Source organism: Panthera tigris, chromosome D3 (assembly GCF_018350195.1).
Source record: "Panthera tigris isolate Pti1 chromosome D3, P.tigris_Pti1_mat1.1, whole genome shotgun sequence".
NCBI lineage: Eukaryota > Metazoa > Chordata > Mammalia > Carnivora > Felidae > Panthera > Panthera tigris.
The window spans coordinates 1,490,186-1,514,032 of record NC_056671.1 but is presented as its reverse complement, the minus strand read 5'-3'; the positions used below and the strand labels follow the sequence as shown (position 1 = coordinate 1,514,032).

At 63.5% G+C, this 23,847-nt stretch overlaps 1 protein-coding gene across 2 annotated transcripts in view; it reads left to right on the top strand.

Moving 5' to 3' along the window:
* ADGRD1 (adhesion G protein-coupled receptor D1) overlaps positions 1–21,276 on the top strand; it is a 124,441-nt gene extending 103,165 nt beyond the window's left edge. The window contains exons 20-26 of one of the 2 annotated variants that reach the window (XM_042961810.1): positions 2,080–2,146; positions 3,565–3,631; positions 13,142–13,233; positions 14,861–14,987; positions 16,275–16,316; positions 17,458–17,550; positions 19,039–21,276. In XM_042961810.1, coding sequence (XP_042817744.1) covers positions 2,080–2,146; positions 3,565–3,631; positions 13,142–13,233; positions 14,861–14,987; positions 16,275–16,316; positions 17,458–17,550; positions 19,039–19,134 — 584 coding nt within the window. In that variant the 3' untranslated portion in view covers positions 19,135–21,276. The remainder of the gene's footprint in view (positions 1–2,079; positions 2,147–3,564; positions 3,632–13,141; positions 13,234–14,860; positions 14,988–16,274; positions 16,317–17,457; positions 17,551–19,038) is intronic. The other variant, XM_042961809.1, reaches the window with a different exon arrangement.
* The last annotated feature ends 2,571 nt before the right edge of the window (positions 21,277–23,847 follow it).

Here is a 23,847-nt window from a genome sequence, read left to right as displayed (position 1 = left end):
ATGAACCTGGTGGCCCCAACGGCCTTGGGGCGACGTGTGCGAAACCTCCACACGCCCAGAGAAGCATCCAGAAGTCCGTGGCAGATGGCACTGGGGACCCAGGCAGAAAGGCAGACCACGTGTCTCCTGGCTTCCTCTGCCTTTCTTTGTGAGACCTTCTCCCTCAGCCCTTTGCTTGTCCTGGCTGGTAGCTCCCTCCACCCCTCCCTGGGGAATCAGGGGGCCCGCTGAAGGTCACCTCTGAAGGTCGCCACATTCCAAAGAGGGTGCGTCTACAACTCCGTGAGGTAAACATCCATGCGGCAGGGCCGGAGGAACCCCGGATTGTCCGCAGAAGCCCGTCGGTTACCGGGATTCGAGTTTCCGGTGATGGCAACAGCAGGAGGGGAGCCAGAGTGGCTTAATAACAGCACACGGATTATAGGGATTGGCCTCACACGTGGCCGCATCACATGGGGTCCTCACAACAGCCTGGTGACCCGGGTGCTCTTGTGTGCATTTCCACAATGAGACCGTGGAGGCTCCGCGAGGGTCAGGCACTTCCTTGAGGCCACACAGCGGGTCTGGGGCGGCCCCGGGAACGGAGCCAGGCATCCCGTGGCCCCAGAGCCCAAGATATGCCTGCTGGCTGTCTCCTCACCCTCGTTCTCCCCCCTCTGAACACACACGCTCAGCCAGGTGCTGGGCTCCTGCCGCGTGCCTCAGAGACCGCAGACAGTGGGGGACCCTCTTCTCGGACAAACCCTCTGTCACTGCCCCAGGGGGGCGGCCCCTGCCGGACGGAGGGGGATGTGGGAAGAAATGGCGAGGGAGCCGCCAGCATCGCCTTTGGGATCAAAGGAATCGTGTATGCAGAAAATGCACCTGTCACTCATCCGTTTCACTTCAGGCAGCAAAGGGATGCCAACCACTGCCGTGGGCCGGGACCGGGGGCGGGAGGGTGCGGGCCGTGGCTCAGAGTGAAGGCCTTGGCCACCCACTTTGAAAATACCTCTCCAGAGGCACCTGCGGTCCTTGCCGCACCTTCCGGAACCCGCCGGGATGGGGCCCCGTGCCCGCTTGCTGTCCTGTGGACCCAGAGAAAAGACGCCGGCACCCGCCCTTCCTCAGCGAGGCTGGGGCGCCGGGTGGCTGGTGGTGCTTCGGGTCGATGCCTCCTCGCCATCTCGGGTGCCACGTGATCTTCCCACACCAGATGAGCCGGGCGGCGAGGATGCCCTGTGTCGTGTGTGGACACCGAGGCCCCAGGGAAAACAGCCCCTGGTGCGCCGTCTCCTGTCACGTGGTCCTGGGGCTGCCCAGGCGGGAGCCGCGGCCCACGGCACCAGGGCCCAGCTCGCCTGCGGAGCACGCAGGTGTGACGGAGGGTCACGGTGAGAGGGCTCCTCTGTGGGCCGGGTGGCTCTCCCGGACGCTGTGGAACGCATTTGAACTGCTTAGACATAGAACAGTGCTCAGAGCTAGGACAGACCTGCAGGAACTCCCATTCCGGGACGCTGTTCAAGACCGAAATCAGAAGGGCAGGGAAGCCGCCGCTGTGAGCGCCCGGCAGAGCCGGGGCACACTTCCCTCTCCTTCCTCTGGGGCCCCGGAGGCTCAGTGCAGGCAGGTGGGTCCCCGTGTGTGGTCACCACCGCCAGCCTCCATTCTGGGAACCAGCAAGATGCAGCCCTCCTTGTCAGCAGCCCTCCCTGTCTGGCGCCCTGGGAAAGCCGGCCAGCGGGTGGGTGGGTCCTTTGCCGCCCTTGCCCTTGGCCCACCCTTCAGGGCAGGGGTGGGGCTGCTGTGCGGGTGTCTGGTGACAGAGGTCCCCCGGGATGCGCCGCTCTTCTGGCAGCCAGAGCCGGTCCTTTTCAGAAACAGGCTTGGATTCGTAAGGGATGTGATTCAGAGTTCATGTGTACGTGTGTGTGCACCTGAGTGTGAGTTAGCCCTTGGCTTAGACTGAGGCTCCCGGAGGCCGGGGCAGCGCTGTTTCTGAGCACGTAGCTCTCGCTCCTTACATGCACTGGGCGTAGACGAATGAGGGACTGGCTGGATAAAGGAGGCCGAAACATTTCCTGCGCTCATTTTCCACAGGTTTTCCTCTCGTCATTTGCATCATTTCCATATCGTTTGCCATGAACAGTTATGGAACAAATAACAAGTAAGTGACAGGGTCGGGGGGGGGGGTGGCTCCTGGCGTGTGGCAGGGCTTTCACAGGAAAGGCCCCTGTGTGAGGCCCCAGGCCGTGGCTCTGTACGGGGCTGGCCTCCCCAGGCCCTGAAGTAAGGGCGACCCCAGCTGCGCCCCCCGCATTGTCCTCCCCCCCCCCCCCACCCCCCAGCAGAGGCTCGGTGGCGGGGCGGGGCTCACCGGCTTTCCTGAGAGGACAGGGACGCATAGAGCTCTGCAAGGACATGTGGGGAGGTGCTCTGTTTGCAGTCGCCCCTGTCCCGTCCCGGGCGGCCATGCACCTTGCAGGGGGCCGCTCAGGCTCGCTGTGCATTTCGCGGAAATGGCTGCCTCCGCACAGTAGGTGCGAACGAGCACTCACAGGGGCCGTGTCCTGTCTCGGAACCCCTGTGTCCTGGAACGGGGGCAGAGAGGCACCTGGGAGTGGACGTGGTTCACCTGACTCCTCTGGGCCTCAGTTTCCTCATCTGGGTGTGGGAGTCATCGTGGCTCCTCCTGTGAGGGTGTCAGGGGATGCACACCTGGGGTTTGGTGTGCTGGGGGCCCCCATGCCGCTCAGTGAGCGGGGTGGAGGGAGTGAACGAGGCCGCCTGCGGGGACATCCACACCGGGTGGGGTGAGGACCGTGCCTTGCACCTGCCTGACCCTGGCCAGTGGGCAGGGCCCCCAGGGCTGTCCCCAGATCTGGGAGTGGCCTCTCCTGGGGAACCCCAGGCTCTTGGCCATCCCGATGCTCTGGAAAGAAATGAAGTTACGGCGAGGCTATTACTTGCCTGAGTTCCTGGAGTCCCACCTTGGAAGCCTGGAGGGATCCCCCATCCTGGAACTGGACGCTGCATCCCACATGAGGCTTCTCTGGAAATGCGAGCACTTGCTGGGATCCCCGGGGACCTTTTCTCTCAGGGGCGCTGCAGGGAGGTGTGACCAGCCTTAGCTAGGAGCAGAGGGGAATGGTCAGGACCGTGTCACCTCATGACTCCTCAACGCTCTGATCCCTTGCAGAAGGCATAAATTAGGTCAGTATTTGAAATGCTCTCAGCCCTTGCTGAAGGTCAGTTTGTTTATTTTTCATAGCAAAGTTAAAACTTATTTTGGTTTTTGGCCGGACTCTGCATAGGTGGTGATTTTTCCTACTGAGAGGCCCGTGAAAGCCTCCTTTTCCCTGAGGTGGTCTGCACACCTGAACGTTCACCCCGAGAGTGAGAGGCACGAGGTCATCGTGGGTAGCACGCAGAGACATCGGCTGGGGTTAACTGTTACTCTGGCTGCTCAGATTGACCCCTGAGCGGAAAAACGTCCTGCCTTAGCAGCTGCCCCCGGTGGAGGTGCCCGGCGCCCCGGGGCACAGGAACAGTGGTGTGGAGGTAACGCTCTGCTTCCGTCCACAGCTGCTGGCTCTCCATCACGAGCGGCGCCGTCTGGGCCTTCGTGGCCCCTGCCCTGTCCATCATTGTGGTAAGTCCCGCCGGTGGGTGTGAGGGCCCCCGTCTGCAACCTGTCGCAGCCCCCGGGCATGCAGCCCAGGACCCCTGTCCCAGCCCCCGGGCATGCAGCCCGGGACCCCTGTCTCCAGATGGCTGGCCGGGAGGCGCAGGTGCGCGCAGCCTGCCAGGGTCGGTGTGCACCGCGGGGTCTTTCCCTGAGGGTTCTCGCCCACGCCCTGTCCTCGCGGCCCCAGCAGGGACCTTAGTGTGCGCCTCGGGAGCGCGGGATCATGGGGGACAGAGAACGCGACCCGAGGAGCCGGTGACCGCTCTGCCTGGCCCGGGCTCAAGGGAGGCTGCCGCACGCACGGGTGCTCTCACCTCCGGCCAGGTGGCTCCATCCTCAGGCGGGATGTCCTGAGGTCCTCGGACGTCACGGAATTACAAAAACAGCTTTTGTGGTTCTTGCTATTGTTCTTCCCACATTTCCCACAAAAGTCTCTGGATCGAGTCTCGAGTCTCGGCACTTCTGATGCGTCAGGCTTGGAATGTTGCAGATCATGGGCCCCTCGCTGTGCCTGGGGAGGGAGTTCTCTAACTGGCCAGGCCCCACAGGGGCCAGAAGATAGAGTATTCTGATTGGCCAGTCCTCACTGGGGCTAGAGGAGTAGAGTGTGCTCTGATTGGCAGGCCTGGGTCACCTCTCTAACCCTGGGGGTGGAGCTGGGTTTCAACCTTCCCCTGAAGCACAGAGACTCCGGGTGCCAGAGGAAGTGCCCCGAGAAAGTCCGGGTGCGGTTCCCAGAGGAGGGGCAGCGCACGTGTGGGACGGGACCGTTGCAGTGTCACGGGGTTCCCTTCGGTGTGGGGACGTCCCAGGTGCCCCCTGCACCCCGCAGGTGTGCGGCCCCATCTGGTCGGGGCCCCGCTTCTTCCCGACTGGGGGACGCCAGGGGTGGCATTGGCCAGTCTTGGCTAAGTCCCCATGGTTCCTCAAAGGAGGGTTCCGGAGTGCCCTCGCACGTGGTTTCCCACAAAGTTAGGGTTAGTAGTAGGGGTGCAGGCGGACGGAGCGTCTTTCCCTTCAGGTGTCACCAGGCTTTTACGTCACATCTCTCTTGCCCCTGAAGTAGCTGTCTGACAGATGCCACTTCCTGCTTCGTGGAGGGCAAGCCAGGCGTGGGTGGGGTGAGCGGCGTGCCAAGTCCTGGCCCCAGAGGGCGTCACTGTTGGTGGGTGTCGTCATCATCATCGTCTTCCTCCCTCTTCCCCTTGGGCCTCCCCTCCTCCCTCCTCTCCTTGGTCCTCCCCTCCTCCCCTTGGTCCTCCCCCTCTCCTCCCTCTGCCCTCCCCTCCTCCCCTTGTTTCTTCTGTCTTTCCCCATGGTCCACCCCTCCTCTCTCCTCCTGCCTTGTTCCTCCCCTCCTCCCTCCTCCCCTTGGTCCTCCCCCTCTCCTCCCTCTGCCCTCCCCTCCTCCCCTTGTTTCTTCTGTCTTTCCCCATGGTCCACCCCTCCTCCCTCCTCCTACCTTGTTCCTCCCCTCCTCCCTCCTCCCCTTGGTTCTCCCCTCCTCCCTTGGTTCTCCCCTCCTCCCTCCTACCTTGTTCCTCCCCTCCTCCCCTTGGTCCTCCCCCTCTCCTCCCTCTGCCCTCCCCTCGTTTCTTCTCTCTCTCTTCTCCCCATGGTCCTCCCCTCGCCCTCTTTCTCCTCCTCCTCTTTTTCCTGCCCTCCCCCTTCTCCCCAGAGACACAAAGCAGGTTGAACCCCCATAAGTAGAAGAGGCTCAGCCGTGGGCAGTGCAGGGGGTCAGGTGCCCAGTGACGTCAGCCGGAGCCTGCTGCTCGCTCCGGGGTCCGTTGCCTTGGCGCTGGCTGCACCTGAGGCAGGCTCTCCTCGGCGGAGACAGGCAGAGTCAGCTCCTCGCGCGTCCCGCAGGTCTGTGATGGGGCGTGTTCCCAGTGGTCCCAGGAAGTCCCGGGACACGCTCTGATTGGCTGCTAGGGGTCACGTGTCTGTCCCAGAGCCAGTCACTGAGGAGGCGGATGATCGGCCAGGCCAGTGTCACGTGACCGCTCGGGGGCCAGAGCTGGGGGTTCCCCAGAAAGCCACAGGGGGGCTGTGCTCTGGCACCCTGGCCACTACCTGGGTGTGTATCTGGTGCGAGGCCTGCTTGGGGACGGGCGTCTCCGTCTCTGCCGCCCCATTTGGGTGTCGGCCCACGGGGGCAGGGCGCTGATGTCAGGAAGGGGTGGCCCGCGGGGGCCTCCCACATCCTTGCTGCCCACCCCGCGCTAACCCAGTGTGTCATCTCCACGGCTCCACATGGGACCCCAGATGCACACTCCACACGCCCCCAGGGCCAAGAACCTGGGACACGTTTTCCCCGTGCACCTTCGCCCCGGGGCCCCAGGCTGTGTGCTGACTCACACTTGTACTCTCCCCACTGGGACCCTAGGACACTCTGCAGAGCACCCCCACCCAGGACCTCAGGACACGCTCTCTGTGTGCACCCCCCACAGGGACCCCAGGACACGCTCTCCACGGGCACCCCTTCTGCTGGGCCCCCAGGGTGGTCACGAGGCCGTGGTGCTGCCTGTGAGCTGCTGCCTTTGAAGGGTGTGGAGTCCTGCCTTGGTTGGGGGGAGGGGATGCCTCCCGGACTCCTGTCCCTCATTGTCCTCGTTCATTGCTTCCCCATCTGTCATCCCAGCCGTCCGTCTGAGGACAGGTCACCCCTGCGGGCAGTCAGCGGGGCCTGCTCCCCCCTGCACCCCTGCACGGGGCAGGGGTCCCCTGAATCCCCCGCCCCTCTCCCCAGCGGCTCCTCTTAAAGCTCGGCTGGCCTCGTCCCGGGCTCCTGGGCACCAACGAGGCCGTGGGCCCCGGTGGATGATTGGACGTGAACGTGAGGGAAGAGGCCGGCCGTCTTGTTTATCCTGGCGAACGTTCTGCAGACGCCGCTCGGAAGCGGGGCCGTGCCTTCTCGGAGGAGGCTTTCCAGAGGGACGAGATGAGGGACGCCATTGTGGCGTCACTGACGTCCGGGGTGAGAGGGACAGTGGGTGCTGCCGGCCCCACACACGAGCCGTGTCCTTGCGCAGGATCAGTTTGGCTGTGTCTCCTGCCAGGTGACACGTGCTTGGGGTCAGCCCGGCGATGGGGGTGATTTCCTTCCCTTGTGCAGCCCTGAGAGTCTCCGAGGTCCTCCCTGGCCACAGGGCCTGAGCCTCTGTGCTAGAGGAGAGGCAGCGGAGGCCCCGGCTGTGGCCTGCGCGCTGAGCTGTGTGGGCCCAGCAGGGCTCTGCGGGGAGGGCTGGGTGACAGGGCGGTGGGGGCCCCTCCCGGGGTGATGCCCCTGCGGCCCTGGCCACGCCCCGGGGGCTGGCCTGGACCCGGCTCCTGCTCTCTGGCCGTGGGCAGATTTGGCCTGTGGGGGCAGGGGCTCGGAGGGCGGGAGGGGAGTGAGGCCAGGTGTTCACCCGCAGGCTCCTTTTTTAAAAATGCTCGTTTATTTTTAAGAGAGAGAACGAGTGTGAGCAGGGGAGGGGCAGAGAGAGGGGGACAGAGGATCCGAAGCAGGCTGTGCGCTCACAGTAGAGTCACACGCGGGGCTCAAACTCGTGCACCGTGAAATCACGACCTGACGTGAAGTTGGACACTCGACCGACGGAGCCCAGCGGCCACCCTGCCCTCAGGCTCCTCGTGCAGGACTGTGGGCGGCCGGGGCTGCCCCATCCTCCATAGGCCATGTCCTGGCCACAGCCCCGGCCACGGCGCTCCCTGGGTCACTCCGCAAGTGCAGAGACCCAACGGTCTCTGCTCCTTGGGTGCTGACCCACATGTGAACGCCCATCCCCATCCCCTCGGCCCTTCCGTGTCCAGGAGGGGTGGTCCTCCCCGGGGGTGCCTGTCCCCGCCACTGCCCTGCAGCTCCGCCCACCAGCCCACAGATCCGTCCCGTGGAAGTTGTCGGAACGGAGGTACCGGGCCCGTGCTGGCTGCCGTCTCCCCAGAATCCTCCAGGCACACGCCTAGGCTGGCCTTTCTCCAGGAGAACGACAAGGGTGTGGGGGGCGCAGGGTCAGGGAGACCACGTGGGAAGATGTTGCTGAGACCCCGGTGTGTAGGGGTGAAGACCCTGCCTCAGGCGGGGCCTGGGAAGAAGAGAGGGGTAGGTTTGAGGCCCATTCTGGGGAGTCTGGGACGACAAGGAGGCGGACAGATTGTTCCGGTGCCGAGCGTGGGGCTGACGGAGACCACGAAGGCTCGCGTTCCTCACAGGGCTTGCGGGGACAGGCTCTGAGGGGCGAGCGCGCCCACAGAAACGCCCTGTGTGGCCCACCCCTTGAGTTGGCCTGACGGTTTCGTTGTTGTCGTATTTAAATTTGAATGCAGGGCTCCCATCAAACGGCTGGGTCCGTGGTGAGACCAGAGTAACCCAGTAACGTCGCCCCCCACCGGTGTTCCGGGGCCGACAGTGAACCCGCTGGCGGGCAGGGCGGGCAAGACCCTGGTGCAGCTCCCCCCACTGCCGGCTCAGAGCCCCGTCCCGGTGATCCCTGGCCCCCACGGCCCGGCCGCCACCCTGGGAGGCTGAGCCACCGTCTGGGGACAGACCGTGGGCAGAAGAGCTTCCTCGGGGGAGAGGAGCTCAGAGGAGCCCGACCCGGCGCAGAACCCAGCAGGGCGGGGCGTGCACGTCCAGGGCGGATCTCACACCTGTTCTGTACAGGAAGTCTCCTTCCAGGAGGGGCCGAGAGGTCAGGAAGGGGACGGGGTTGGGGATCGGAGCGCCCCTCCTTTCATTAACAGGGAGCTCAGAGGTGGCCCATGTTCCCCTGTTAACTGATTTTACTTTAGCTGCAGGAGGTGGTGTGTCCGTGTGTGATGGAGCCTTCAAATCCAGGGGCTGTCCCCTGTTTCCGATGCTATCCCTTGTCCCAGGGGCTGTCCCCTAACCCTAGGGCTGTCCCTGGGGGCTGTCCCTTGTCCCCAGGGCTGTGTGAGGCTCGGCTGCGGTCACTTTACCAGATTAAATCACTTCAGGGGATTACAGGGGCTTCAGTCGGATCCTGTGTTCTCTCTCTCGCTCTCTGGGGTCCGGGAGGACAATTCACCTGCTCAGCGCAAAGGTAGAAACAGGTCAAGACAGACTCCAGGCCCCTTGGTAACTGAGCCCCCCTGGTCAGAGCACGGACATGGCGGGGGGGGGGTGGTTTGGAGGACGTTAATGACAAGGGTGAAGAAGGAAGCTGAACGTGTGAGCACCACGTGCCCTGTTCTGTGTCCTCACTGACCTCCACCCTGCAGACCTGAAGGCCCAGGCGGGAGTGGCCCCCCCCTCCCAGATGTTTCCGGCTGATCTGAGTTTTAACGTGACTTTGGTCAGTGACAGCTGGGGACCCGGAGGAGCACCCACCACGGCACGGGGTCCAGTACCGGGTGCCAGCATCCCAGGTCCCCAGGCTGGCTGGAGCCACCGTTACCATTTCTGAGGGGGCGTTAGCTCCTGGCCCCGTCCAGTCCCCCCTCTGGATGTTAGCCACAAACCCTCGGGGGCAGCAGTCCTCAAACTTGTCACATGATGGAATTATTGGTTCCCACCTGAGCCCCACCTTTTGGCTTTACTGGACCTGGCCCTTTCCCAGCTCGCAGGCGATCCCACTGGGGAGGCGGCTTGAGGACCGCGGTGCTCCGGGGGGACATAGGAGAACCCTGGGGCCAGGCGGGAGGAAGCGCGAGCTGAGAAGGGGTTCGGTGATTTCATAGCCAAGCGCAGGGGTCCGCTGACCGTGGCCAGTGTGGCCCACTGTCCACTCTTACGTACGGTTTCGTGGGTACACAGCCACTGCCGGGTACTTACAAGCGTCTGTGGTGGTTTTTGTGCTACAGCAGCCGAGTTGTGTATAGGGACCGTATGGCCCACAAAGCTGAACATCCTGTTTGGCCCGTCACAGAAAAAGCACGTGGACGGACTTAGGGCCAGGGGCTGCAGTGGGGGGTCCTGCCCACTCTGTCGGGCCTCTCACTGGCCTGGCTCTTGGGGGTCCTCTTACCCCTCAGAGGACCCCTGCTTGTGTGCCGGGAGTCATGTCCCCATTTTCTCAGATGCCAGCCGCCTCACTTCCCGACCCTGCCCGTGTGGGGCGTGCAGTGCTCTCTGGGTGCACACTCACGTGAGTACGTGCTCGGGAAAGAGGTCTGGCTGGGGCCGGGCGCCGGTCTGGGGAGGAAGGGACCCCGGGGGACAGTGAGGGGTCACCAGGGCCTGCCGGGCCTCGAGCTGGGGAGGAAAGGGCGGAAGTGAGCCCCTTGCAGTAACAGCCCGCCGGGTCACTGCACAAACGTCCTGATGAGGAAGCGACGTGGATGCCACTCCCTGAATGACTCCAGTTAGGTTCTGTGCAGGCTCACAGGGCCAGCAGGCTTTGCAGAAGCTGTCGACCCCCAACGGCAGGGAACCCCGGGGGTGAGAGGGTCACCTTTGCCTGCATCCCCCAGGGGCTTCTTCAGTGCAGACTCCATGGGGCAAGGGCCTCCAGTTTTGGGGAGAATCTCGGGAGTTCTGGGACCTCCTCCTCTGAGAAGCCAGGGTGGGCCTGTCTACGTAGAGGCGCAGATATAGAGGGCGACAGCGACAGTCGCAGATGCCCAGACGCAGAGGTCCACAGGGACAAAGGTCGATGCACACAGTGGTGTCTTCTGTATGTTTACATGTGATGGTTTCCCCGTGAGTCGTGGTGTATGTCCCGACAGCGTCTCACGAGGCCAAGGAACAGGACGCGGTGCAGACCCCAGAGCCCTGTCCTGGGCTTCCCCCCACCCCCGCCATCAGCGGTCACATGACCTGCAGTGCACATCCCGCCCCCATCTAGTTTGCTAAGAGGCAGCCCATGAATTATTCCTTCGGCGTCTGTTGGCTGTTGTCACCCAGAGGCGCTTGGCTGATGAAACACCCGCTCTCGTGGTGCACGTGCCTCACCCCAGGGCCTCTCCCGACGGCGACCAGGCACCAACCAGGATGAGTGGCCAGGGCCAAGGGGGAGGCCCACTTCTGTTTGGGATGTTCCCGAAACACGAGGTGTTTTTGTCTCAAACCCCCAGCCTCCCCCTGAATGAACGGGTCGCAGGGTTGGGGGTCAGCACCTCCTGACTGTCCCAGCAGATGGGACTGTCCTACGGGGGCCCGGAGAGTGCTCGCCAGATGAAAGCACACAGACCCAGGCAGGGAGAGAGCCCGGGAGGGGGGGAAACAAACCCCAGAGAAATCTCCGGAGAGACGGACGTGATGACAAATTGTAGCCAGAAATGCCGGTGGCTTAACCGTTGCTGCCACGCTTCTTTCTGGGTCTTCATACAGAGCCAGCAGGTGACAGAGGGCTTGAAATCCCATCAGTCACCAGCTGTGTGCCCCCCCCCACTTCCCACAGTGGTGGGGGGGGGAGTCACGTGAGCTTGTCCAGTGGCGGGGGCGGGGTGAGGCTCCCTCTCATGCGGTGCCGGTTGACGAGGAGTCGTTTGACTTAGGAATTTTACCACGCGTGCTTAGGAAGCTTAATGTGTCCGGCGTCTGCCCCATCTCCCTCCGCCCCGGTTTCTGCCTCCTGCAGCAGGCACGCCCGCTGACTGCTTGTGCCTCCTCGGGGCCTTCCGCGGATGCTGGCGGACGTGAACGTGTGCTCGCCGTCCGGGGCCCGTTCCTCACCGTGTCTGTTGGCCTCTGGCTTTAGCAGCGTGGCGGGAGGGGGGGAGCGGCTGCAGAACCGGCGGGCTGCTCCGGACAGGCAGGTGGTTTCCAGCCTCTTGTTGTTCCAGACCAGGCCTCGGCTTGGCCCAGGGGTCGAGGAACCCAGGACGTAAATTCGCCGAGTGGATGGGGCCGGGCTTGCAGGGTGTCAGACGGGACCAGGGTGAGCCTCCCCTCAAAACGCACGCAAAGCGCTGCCAGAATCGTACGCGTAAGAACACAAACGGTTCAGAATTCAGAACCCTGGGTTTTACCGAAGGCATAAAGCCGAAAAGCAATCATTCAAGAGAACCGAGTCCCGCGGTTTAACGCGGGCTCCTGGCCTCCCTGGCCTCGCGCCGCTGGGAGAGGCAGGGGCGCTGCCCGCTGATCTCAGAGCGGAAAGTGCTGAAGCGGTCACTGCATCTCCGTGGCCCTTTCTCCACGTGGCTGAGTGTGGTTTCTTGCGGTCCTAACACGATCAGCCGGGGAGGAGGGGTGGAGGGCTCTGCCGCCGGCGAACTCACGTCGTTGACCTCTTTCGCCCTCCCTGACCCTGGGCGACTCTGTTAGGGTCCTCGTTGTGCAGGCGACAGATGAGGGCAGGTGGCGTGCGTCTGGAGCCGGGAGCCGGGCCGCCCGGGGTTGAGGTGTCGGTGCGTGTGGCACTTGAGCCTTCTTGGCGGGGTGTGGTGGTACAGGCCGGGCCCCCCCCCCCCCCCCGACCCCCAGCACGGAGCCCTGGAGGCCGGGCGGCCAGGCCGGGAGGAGGCGGACAGCGGAGAAGGAGTGGGGAAGCACTGAACTCTGGGGGAGTGGCTGCGAGGCCCCGGGCGTAAGGTGGTGTCAGCAGTGGAGCCTGAGGAAGGCCTGAGGCCGGAGCCCCCGTTAGGAGGCCTCGGAGGCAGGTGCCGGGGCTGGGAACGCAGACCTGCCCGTGGGGACGGCCGCCAGGCTGGGAGGCCCGAGCCCCTGCCTGCAGTTCTGCGCACCAGGCCGGGGTGGGGAGGGCCGCCTTGCCTGTGAGGTCGGCCGGTGAGGCCTTGTCGTTGCCCGTGGCCGGGCCCGACCGTGCACACGGGGTTTGGGCCTGGAGCAGGACTCCTGGGCGAACTTGTCGTTGACCTCCGGGTTTTGCAGAGGGAGGAGAGAGGTCCCGGCCACAGCACGGGCCTGGATCCTGCAGTAGCAGAAGGAAATCCGGGCTCGCGCTCCCCCTTGCCGCCTCCTGCCTTGCCAGGCTCGCTCAGGGCCCTGCAGAGCTGCTGGGGAGGGGACAGGTTGCGCCTGAGGCTCTGCAGAGACCTCCTCAGCACCCCCGCCCCACAGACCCCAAGGGGAGCCTCCCAGCAGGTGCCTAGCCAGGAGGCAGATGCGCTGTGGCCTCCAAGGATCACGTGGCCGCTGGCCTGGGTGAAAGTGGCAGGTGCCTTTATGGATGCGAGTTCTTATCTCTTCAATGATCCGTTTGCGCTGTGGGCGTTGCGACGGTTTCTCATCAGATGGGGAAACTGAGGTTCCAAGGGCATGAGCACATCACGTGGGGTCCCACACAGTGAGCAATGCTGAAATGAGGTTTGAACCCCAGGCCTTCCCTTGCTGTGTGCCTGGGGGCAGAATGGGCTGGGTGGCTGCCCTTTCTCGGCACAGACGTGGGCTCCCAGAAGGTGCTCGTCCGTGTGCCAAGTGGAGGTAAACGCTCAGGGACCCATGTGGGTTACGTTTCTGCAGTGACGCCACCTGCTCGCTCAGAGCGAGGGGGGTGGGGTGGGATCAGGACCCTCACCTTGGCTTCCGTTGCTCCCCTTGTGCAGGTGAACGTCGGCATCCTCGTCGCCGTGACCAGGGTCATTTCACAGATCAGCGCTGACAACTACAAGATCCATGGGGACCCTAGTGCCTTCAAGTAAGCTGGACTCTGGGCCGTCGCTGGTGGTCTCGGCCACACGCAGCTGCCCGCAGGTAGCGGGCGGGGGGCACTGGGGAGCCCTGGGCTCACATCCTTGCTTGCCTGCTATCTGGGGACAGCTCCACCCCAAGGGCGAGAGGCCACCTGCGGGGGCGAAGGAGGAAGATCGCTGGTTCTGTCCTGCCTCGGCCCTGCCAGCAGCCCCCGGCTCTCCCGTCTGTAAAGGGCTGTCGCACGGAGGAAACTCCTCTGGGTGCAGCTGCCCGAGGCGCTCCCGGGCTGGTCCGTCTGCAGGAGGAGCAGGTGTCTCTGGGGAGGGACTCCACCCCCCTGCTCCTGCTCCTGCTCCTTCCGCACGTGACGAGGGGACCCCAACAGCCCTGGCCCAGTTAACAAGAGGCCTCAGGGAGCTTCAACTGGACGTGTTCTCCCCAAGATCTTCTGTTTGGATGTTTCAATTTTGAAGAAAAAGCCAGCGCGTTTTGAGACCCATTTCTCACAGCCACTCCTCTCACATACGGGTTTTCCAGGATCTGAAGATGAAGCTTAAGTGGTCCGTGATGGTTTGTTCCCAGATTCGAGGGTTTTAACTGCAGTGACTTTAAGAAAACTTGTGGCTGTGGCTTCCCTGGCAGCTGACCTGTGCGAACCATCCTTGGCTTTCAGGGTTTGTGGCCGGGAGCTGCCAGGGCGGGGATCTCGGGCGTCCGACCGGGAGGCTCAGTGTGGCCGTGTCACACTTCCCCCTAGAGCTGCTGGACGCGTGTGAGGCACCTGTGCCTGCTCGTGCGTTTGTCCGTCACTCACTCACTCACTCGTTCAGTCAGGGGTCACGTCCCGAGAGCCCACCGGGCCCTGGTGCGGTGCCGCGCTCTGGGGTCGCGGGGATGAGGCCCCAGCCCAGCCGTGGGGGAGCTCGCGGTCTAGCGAGGAAGCGGACGTGTGGTCACCGTGCCCAGTTACGAGGGGCAGGCAGCCGCCGAACTGAGCGCACAGCTCACGTCGGTCTCCGGGCTGCCCGCTGAGGCCCTGGGACAGAAGCCCCGGTGTGCAAAGCTGGCTGTTTCAGAGGTCGGGGAGACGGTGCGCTACGTCAGGACACCTTGGGGTCAGACGTTGGTCCGGCTGGCGCTCGGTGGGCGCTGACTCCGTGCAAGCTCCGCCCCGGGCTTGCAGACGCGGGAGGGACCACGTGCCTTCATCAGGGAGCCCACATTCCGAGAAGGAGCCTGCGAGGCTGATGCGGGGCGTGCCTCCCACCCCGCTGGGTCCGCCCGGCCGGGGCCTGGCGCTGCTCTCCGCCGTGGGTGCCCGGGATCGGCGTTCCCATCGGATCGGGGTGGTCAGCGAGAGCGCCCAGAGGGCGCGCCGGCTGCCGGGTGCGGAGCGCCGGCTGCAGGGGACCCGTAGGGGAGCTGCCGGCTGGGTGGGGACCCCCTGTCTCAGGTCCCGAGCGGTCAGCTCCTCACCCAAGATTACCCGCCGGGCGGAGCCCAGGCCCGGCCCCCAGCAGGGCCGTGTCCGCTCCCGCTCAGAGGCCTCCGGTCGAGAGGCCGGTCCGTTAGACCCCCCGTCACCTACCCACCCCCGCCAGAGTGGCCGCGTCCATCCACCTCTCTCTTAGGTTGACGGCGAAAGCTGTGGCCGTGCTGCTGCCCATCCTGGGAACCTCGTGGGTCTTCGGCGTGCTCGCTGTCAACAGCCAGGCCGTGGTCTTCCAGTACATGTTTGCCGTTCTCAACTCCCTGCAGGTGAGAGCCTGCGGACTCCCGGGGGAGGCCGGCCGCCGCGTGAGCGGATGTGCGCGGCAGGCTGCCACCGGGGCGGGAGGGAGACCCCCTCTCTGTTCTTGCCACACCCCCTGGGGGCCCACGGCGTGAGCCTGCCCCGCGGCCGGGCGCGGGGGCGTCGATGGGGCACACGCCAGGCGCCCAGCACACGGGGCCTGCGGGGTCGCCACCCGGTTCATCCCGCCGGTGGCTGGGACTGGCGGGAGGCGCACTCAGGCCTGAGAGGGAAGACGGCAGCCTGCGGGCAGCTCTGGAAAGGGGGCCGGGCGTGGGGAGGCGGCGACGGCGTGTATCTCGGGTCTGGGTTCACACGTGTCCCCCGCGTGGACGGGCAGGGAAGGGTCAGCAGCCTGGAAACCCGAGGCTTAGGGTGCTCAGACCTGCGTCCCCAGACACACAGCCCCCCCAGAGGAAGGGTGGAAATGGGTGCCCACCACCACCCACAGCCCACACAGCCGAGCCGAAGGCTGGATCCTGGCAACCGCGAGCACGGCCCACCGGCCCTCGCTGTGCAGTCCACACCGCGTCCGGGTCTTCCTGACCGGGGACCGCATCTTACGGACGAGCGTCAGGCTTCTAATTTGTAACAAGCTTCCACCCATCGTCTCCCTGTGGTTGTTCATAGAAGAGCGTGACCGGTTTGGCTGGCTGTAGCCCTTACACGCGCTGGGTCCTGGGCCACCTCCCTCCGCTCTGGATCCCGGCTTCCTCCCCCATTCAACGAGAACGGGCCCCACTAACGGGGCCGCTTCAGCGCTGAATGAGAGGACTCGTGTGAGGGGTCGCCTAGCGCTGGACGCGTAGCAGCTGTCTCCGGGGCTTGGGGGACATCCTCGTTCTCGTGCCTGTTTCGTTGTTATCATCGTGCTGTCTGAGATGAGGACACCAGGGCTCAGTTTAAGGAATTGTCTGATGTCCATGCCGTTGTCCTTTCCCAGCATTTCTGCTCATTCCCGGGTCCAGCCTGTCTGGGAATCCACCTCTGTAGACGCCTTCGCCCAAACAGCGTGGCCGTCACGCTGGTGCCCGCCTCTAGGTTAGATTTCAGGGTGGGACCCGGGACGCCCCTCCATCCTCGGGGGCTCCAAACCGTAGCATCAGGATTGGCACACAGCTCACCTACAGGCTTCCTGGCACTGAGCCGTGCCAGGACCTCTCCAGAGCCCATGTGGCCTTGGGAGGAAGCCCTGGAAAGTGCCGCGATAAAACGCAAGGGCCCTAATCCTGTGTTCTCCCCTTCCTCCCCAGGGGTTTTTCATCTTCCTTTTCCATTGTCTCCTGAATTCAGAGGTATGTCTACTCTACTTCCTGATGATACGAAGCAGGCTGTTCATTTCTGAAAGGGCACGGGGCGCAGCAACTGTCTTGCCCCGTCAGGCTGGTGTCTGGGAACGTAACCCTGGATAGGCTTTGGTAGGGGCGACAAGTTGTGTGCAGTGGGGCTGCTTTCCGTCAGCCCTTCTCTCGACTTCTGGCTGCTGAGCAACACTCAGCGTCCCCCTCCTGGCGTCAGGCGGGCCCTGCCGGCTCTGCGGAGGGCAGGGGGGGTGGGGACAGTGGAGGCAGCCGAACTGTACGCCCTGGACCTGCTCGCTGCTGCCTGGCACGGCAGGGACAGTAGGATGTAGGTGGCCTCCCAACAGTCCTCCCCGAACGCATCTGGGGTGTAAGAAGGAGGCCTCGTGACCACGGGGTTTGGGGGGACTGTGCCACGGGCCCTCCACAGGCCCTGGGGCAGCTGGGGCGGGCTCGTTCTCAGTACGGTGTGGGCGTTGCACCTGCCGTGCACTTGGCCACGGGGAGGGGAGAGGCTCCAGGCCTTGTCCCTCAGGATCCGTACTCGTGCCAGGCAGAGGTCCCACCCCACCTGGGTGCTCTGCAGAGGGTCCGTTTGTACAGGGCTGGGTCAGGCAGCGAGGGAGGGGAGCTGGGGGAGGGGCAGGGGGGTCGCTGAGGATGATGGTGACCGGTGGGGGAGGGCTCACATGATTGCCAAGACCAGGGAGCGGCCCGGCAGAGCCCGAAACTGTGGTCCGCCAGGTGGGAAGGCCACGCACAGCCTACCCTGCGTTTGCGTCTGTTGGCTTTTTATCTCCATTGTTTCTGCTGCCGTCACACTCTGCCCCCTCCACCGCTCCTTGTTGAGTGTGTCCCATACCCCGTGCAGAACCGTGACGAGGCCGGCAGGGGCCAGGCCGGATCCAGCTCTCCCCCTGTGCGGCCCTGGCACGGTGATGGGGACACGGTCCGCACCTGCCAGGTGAGGCAGTGCGACTGGACCTGATGCTGCCAGACCCTGCCCGTGCCCTGCCGCTGGTGTCCGGGGCTCTCTTTCGGCACGAATTCCTAGGGACCTCGGAGAAAGATCTCTTACTGTTGCTGTTCCCACCGCTGAAATTGCTCCTAACCAATCCCTCGTCCGCCTTCGAAGGTGAGGGCCGCCTTCAAGCACAAAACCAAGGTCTGGACCCTGACGAGCAGCTCCAACCGCAACGCTAACGCGAAGCCCTTCAGCTCTGACATCGTAAGTGCCACGCGGCGTCCCGTCTGCGCCCCCGCTTCTCGCTCCGATCCTGTCCCGAGCACCTGCACCCTCACCGCGTGGACCCGCAGGCTCTCGTCTGCTGTGCTGTCCCTGTTGCCTGGAAAGCCGGGGCGGCTTCCGGGCCTCTGCCCTCGCGGGCCTCCGGGACCCGCAGCCTCCGGCGCGCCTCTCGTTCCTTCCCCGAGCCTGTTCTCGGCAGGGCCACGTCATGCAGGTGGCTGCCCGTGCGGGTCGTGGCGGCGAGGCCCGGGCGCCGGCGGTTCTTGCTCAGCCCGCTCGTACCTGACGTGACCTGCAGGCTGCGTGGGCTCTGGGTGACGCGTTGCCCACAGCGGGGTCCTCCGTCCTGGTGGTGCCACGCGACCTTGTCTCCTGCCCGTTTCCCCGGGGGCAGTGCTTCTGTGTTGCGTCAGGAGGACGGAAGGATCAGCTGGCCAGGAGGCGGGCCCCGGGCATTCTGCTGGTGTCCCGGGGAGGCGGGACGGTCACCAGGCACAGCCCAGCCATCAGGGGTCTCCTTGCTCTGCAGACGCCCAAGAACCGGGGTCTTGGCTCTCGGGGCTCTCGACAAGCCTGTCCTCTCAACACCGGGCTCCTTCGCCTCCCGCGGAGATGCAGGCAGGGCCACCGGGCGCCTGGGGCACATGTCGGGCGTCCTCGTGGCGCCGCCACCTCCGAGCTGAGCCCAGGGCCTGGCTCAGGGGTCCCGTCCTCGGGAAGAGCCTCCCGGGCACCCCGGTGCGGTGTTGCGCTGCCTCCGTCTGCACGTTCTGCTTATTGGTGCGAGCGTGACGTTGTCTGCCTCCCACGGGGTGCGCACCCCCGGGAACAAGGACCTGGTTGGCTCTGCTCGCTGCCGTGACCCCGCAGCCTCCGGCAGCAGCGAGGTGTGCTCGGTAAACGCACGTGGAGAGCGCAGGGCCGGGCGGGCGCGCGGCAGAGGGCGCACGCCAGCCCCCAGGCGCGGGGCCGAGGAGCCCGGGCGGAAGGCGGAGAGCAGTGTGGTCTCGGAGTTCAGGGTCCTCTTCCTCGGGGAGCAGGGGGGCCCGGCGGGTTCGAGGGGAGCCTCGCGCGGCTTTCCGGCCCGGCGGTTCCGCGCCCGCCGGGACTGGTTTCCCATCGTGGGGCAGGGTCTTCTCAGCTCGCTCCTTTGCGTTTTTTTTTTTTTTTTTTTTTTTTTTTAAATTATTGTGGATGTGCTTGTTTGTGATTTCTTTTTTTTTTTTTTTAATTTTTTTTTTTTTTAACGTTTTTATTTATTTTTGAGACAGAGAGAGACAGAGCATGAATGGGGGAGGGGCAGAGAGAGAGGGAGACACAGAATCGGAAGCAGGCTCCAGGCTCTGAGCCATCAGCCCAGAGCCCGACGCGGGGCTCGAACTCACAGACTGTGAGATCGTGACCTGAGCCGAAGTCGGACGCTTAACCGACTGAGCCACCCAGGCGCCCCTCCTTTGCGGTTTGCAGATGAACGGGACCCGGCCGGGCACAGTGTCCACCAGGCTCAGCCCCTGGGACAAGAGCAGCCAATCTGCGCACCGTGTGGACCTGTCTACCGTGTGAGCAGGGAGGCTGCAGCCGCCGTCCTGCTGCTCAGAACAGCCCCCGCGGACGAACCACGAGAAGCCCTCTGCCTTCACCGCGAGACCCTCTCCTCGCTGCTGTCTGGATACGGGAGTCGTGGCCCCCGGGACAGGCTTCCTTGCCTCTCACCCGCCCCGTGTGACAGAGCCCCCCGCCGGGCCCGCAGCCCTCCCGGCTCTGGTCCTCCTGTGGCCGAGCGACTGTCCCCCGGGGCACCTGCCGTGGGCGCACAGGCCCCAGGGCCTGCCGCACCAGGAGGGCGGGTTAGCCTGGGAGCCGCGATGGGGCCTTGGGACCAAAGGGGAGGGTCCCGCGGGGAGGCGGAAGCCCCCAGAGGGTCAGGCAGAGGCGGACGGGCGTGTGGGGAGCGTGAGAAATGTCCTCGACCTGCTGAATCAGCCGCAACAAGCTCCGAGGAGCCGGCGCCAGCTGAGGGGGGCCCCTCACGCTCCGGCCGTGCCGCCCCTGCCGGGCCTCTGCGGGGCCGGGGCTTTGGGCTGGGGTCTGGCCGCTCAGGCCCGGCCGCGGGCGAAGAGCCAGGTGGGCCGCTGCTGGGAGCGCTCCGGTCCCCCTCGAGGTCGGCCTTGACGTGGGCCGCGCCGTGAGCGCCCGAGGCTTCCCCGCGCCCGCGGCCCCCGGGAGCCGGCTGCCGGCCTGCGGTTGGCTTCCCGCGGTCCGGCTTCCCGGAGCTGCTTCCTGGTCACTCACAGACACCTGTCTGTGTTTAACGGGCAGACGCGGTGGTGGGCGGTGCGGCGGGTTCCGTGTTGCTGCGACGGCAACCACGCCTCGCCGCCCGCACGGCCACCCGAGCCACCCACCCGGGGACGGTGGGCTGACGGTGGCCCGGTCTTCCTGTTGATGTTGCTTTGCAGACTGGGACTCGGCCCCGTAGGAGATGGGAGCGACCCTTACTCCTCTACACGCGGGCAGGGTCCTTGACCCTAGATGTGAACCCAGACGCCACCGAATATTCGGAAGCAGGCTGTGACCGCTCCTACCGTGGCGTCAGCACTAAGTGTCTGTGAGACGCGTGGGTGAGAAGTTCAAACCCGTAGCTGATACTGGAAAATCTTCCCGTAAAACTGTGACCGTGGTAGCATTAAGCCCTTCCCGCCCCAGGCGCCCACCGGGTCTCGGAGTGAATTTTCTCCATGGTTCTGTGGACCTTCTCCATCTTGGTTGGGTGCCTTCCTAATGCAACGCACCCCCGTCACGGTGGGCGCGGCAGTCACCCACAGGCGTCTCCTGCGTGGGGAGGGGCTGGACACAGAGCCACGTGTCGACCGCAGGGAATCTTTGTTCTTCCGTCCCAGTGAGGCCCCGGGCACAGCAGCGACTCGGCACAGGGTGACGACGTCCGTTACCTTCTGTGCAGCCCCTGGGGACGGGCTGGGGTGTCGACCGCCACGGAGACCCCGTGTGTAGCGAGAAGTCCGAGCGTGCCCAGCCCCTGCCCAGGCTTCTCCTCGTGACTCCAGAAACCAGATCGCTTGTAACTCACGGGCATCCTTGTCAGGCCCGTGAGCACTATCCTAAGGTCTACACGTGGGGTTTTGTTTCTTTTGTTTCTGGTGAAGCAAATCAAGTAAGGAACCGTCTTCACTTTAGATGGATTTCTTTTGTTTTAAACTCAGCATATTCGCTCTACATAGCTAATCTGTCAAGGGAAGTAATGAACAAATTGTTATTTCTAATGAAGGAAAGCAGTGCACTTTATTTATAGGCTATAGATTTCGGCTTCTGCGGTGCTTTATTATCTACACGTAATTTGGCCAAAGATAAGAAATTGGAAAGGACAGTGTGTTTAGAGTAGTTTATGGCACAGGAAAGACGATGGATGCCACTGAGGAGTGAAAATATGTTGTAATTTTTATGAAATAAAATCTTAATGTCCTTAAGATGAAGTGTAGTCCTAAGGTCTTTTGCTTGTGGGAGATGAGCGGGACTGAGTCTCATGACAAAAATCTGTAGAGAGACACGTGGGTGAAATCTTGCCCTGGGATTCACTCAGCAGTTACTTATTCAGTGCCTACTGTGTACTGTGTGCCCGGCACGTCCTAGCTCTGGGGACACCGTGGGGGATGACGCCCCGGGGCTCTTGGGAGCCTCCCTCCCCAGGGCGGGCCGGGGGGACAAGCACCGGCCACGGGGCGGGGGGGGGGGGCAGTGGGGAGAGGGTCTGTGCAGCCCCGTGTAGACGTGTGCTGGGTGTGGGAGCTCCAGCCACCGCCGGCCGCCCGGCCCCGTGCATTCGCTCTCCCACAGTGTTTGCAGGGATGGCAGATGTACCTTACTCGGTCCTACGTCGTATCTGCCGCACAGCCGTCCGCTTTTAAACTTCTCCACCACCTTCCGTATCGCTGTGTCGCGTTCATAATTACAGTTGTAATGGGTATGCATAAAACATCCAATTACATGCAGTGTTTTACCAGCTCCTTGAATTATCTTAGGATTTCCACGCTTCGGTGTTCTATACGGTTCATGTGCATGTGACGTTACTGTTGTGATAGACTTTGTCTTCGTACACTAGGTAGGTGCGTCGGTAGATGGAAACTGATGTCTTTGATGTTCTGCTTATGGCTTTTTCTTCTTGCCTCGATTATTTTCCAGGTTAAAATTTCACAGTTGGGTTTCTGCGTCAAAACGGAAATAATTCCGTGGCTCTTGAAACATTTTTCCAGATTGTTACCAAGATAGGTACTGGGTCAGCGCTCAACACCAGTGAGAAGTTATTGATGACTCTTGTGTTTTCTTTTTTCAAATATTTTACCAGCAAGGCGTGTTTGTCGTATTTTTGTTGCCAGTTTAATACGTGCGAACGTGTCCTAATGTGCGTCTCTCTGGTCCCTGCTGAGAGCTTTTCACGTGCCTTTACTTCCTTTCCCTCCTCCCGGAAGGGAGCTGATAATTGGGAACACACAGGGCGAGTAAAATCACATATTTGCCGTGTAACTGTCTCACTTGGGTGCTGGGCGTCCCTGTCCCAGCCTCCTGTGGGGGGTGTGCCCTGTGATGGACACTGCCCCGGGCACCACAGAGGCCGCCTGCTCTCGGACTGAGCTCAGCCCGCGACCATCCTGAAAATGCCTCGCTGCTTGCTGGGGCACCGCATCCACACGGTGGGCACGCTTCCTGCTCACTCCACCTGCCCTGATAGGGAGGCAGGTGCGGTGGGTGGGCCGAGGGCCCCCCAAGGCGGCTCCAAGGAGGGTCTCGTGGCCCCCCGGTCGCACCTCCTCCCGCGGGAGCCCCAGAGGCGTCGCGCGGCGGCCTCCTCGTACTCGCGCGGCTCCCGTGGAGTCCGCCCCTGCAGGTCTGTGTCTGGCTGGGCGCAGATCGGCCTTGACAGCATCTCCCGCCACGTTTAGGCGGTTCGGCCGTGAGGGCTGAGGTCGAGGGATGTGGGGGTGCTCCGTTCACAGCGTGGGACCGTTCCCTACTTTTAGAAACAGTTTTGTGCATTTTTGTCGGGGGATGGTTGACGTGCAGCACCCCGTCGGCTTCAGGTGCTGATCACGAAGTTTGATGCTCGCGCACGGTGTGAAGCGGTCCCCACAGCGAGCCTGCGCTGACGTCACCAGACACGGTTGCAGATGATGCGACGAGGTGTCAATAGCCATGCGTGAAAATACCCGCCACGCAGTCTGTTCCGCCCGGGCCCGCTCCGTTTTGCGAGTGTGGGTTTGTACCCCCCGGCCCCCTCACCCACTGCACTGCCCCCCGCTCCTGCCCCCAGCAGCCAGCAGTCCACTCCGCTTCTGCGCGTCGGCCTTCTCCTATTCTCCACGTGAGGGAGATCGTGCAGCCTCTGTCTTCCTCCGCCCGACTTCCCGGCGCACGACTCCCTCCCGGCTCTCCGGGTCGTCCCAGATGGCCAGCACCCCGGTGTGTGCACCACCGTTTCTTTCTTCACTCTTCGTTGACAAGGGTTTCGTATCCTGCGGCCTTACCAGATTCCTTCATTAGTCCTGTTTGGCGACTTTCCCGCGTACAGGGTTTTCTGTGCATGACATCACGTCACCTACACACGGAGGTGATGTCACCTCCCCTGTAGGATTCGGGTGCCTTTTATCCTCTTCTCCTGCCTGACCGAATGGCCAGGGCCCCGAGCTCCGTGCTGACGGGAAGTGGGGACAGGCTCCCTTTCTCGCCCCCTCATACGCGAGGCAAAGTTTTCACCTGCTCACCCGTGGGCTCGTCATGTGAGGACTTTATTATGCTGAGAGTTTTCTTGATCGTGAGAGGATATTGACTTCTGTGCACGCTGTTCCTGCAGCTGTCCACAGGGCGTCGGATTCTCTTCGTTCGTCCCGTTGGTGCGGCGTGGCACGTTTTTTGGTGCGCACGTGTTGAACCATCCAGGGTGGTTTTAGTGAGTCGCTCGCTGGTGTTCTGAGAATTTCTGCATCCACGTCCGTCAGGGATATCGGCCTGCAGTTTTCCTGGAGTGTCCTTGTCTGGCTTTGTTACCAGGGTAACGCTGGCCTGGTAAACGAAGGCCGGGGGTGTTCCCTGCTTTTCAGTTTGCTAGAAGAGCTTGAGAAGGGTTGGCGCCAATTTCTTTATATGCTTGCTGTGCCTTCGCTCGATCCCGCAAAGCACCGGCCAGGCACCGAGAGCCTCCCTTCTGCTCTCCCGGGGCAGCGTCACTTGCTTGGAAGCGTGGGCTTCTCCAGGGAGCGCACGGGG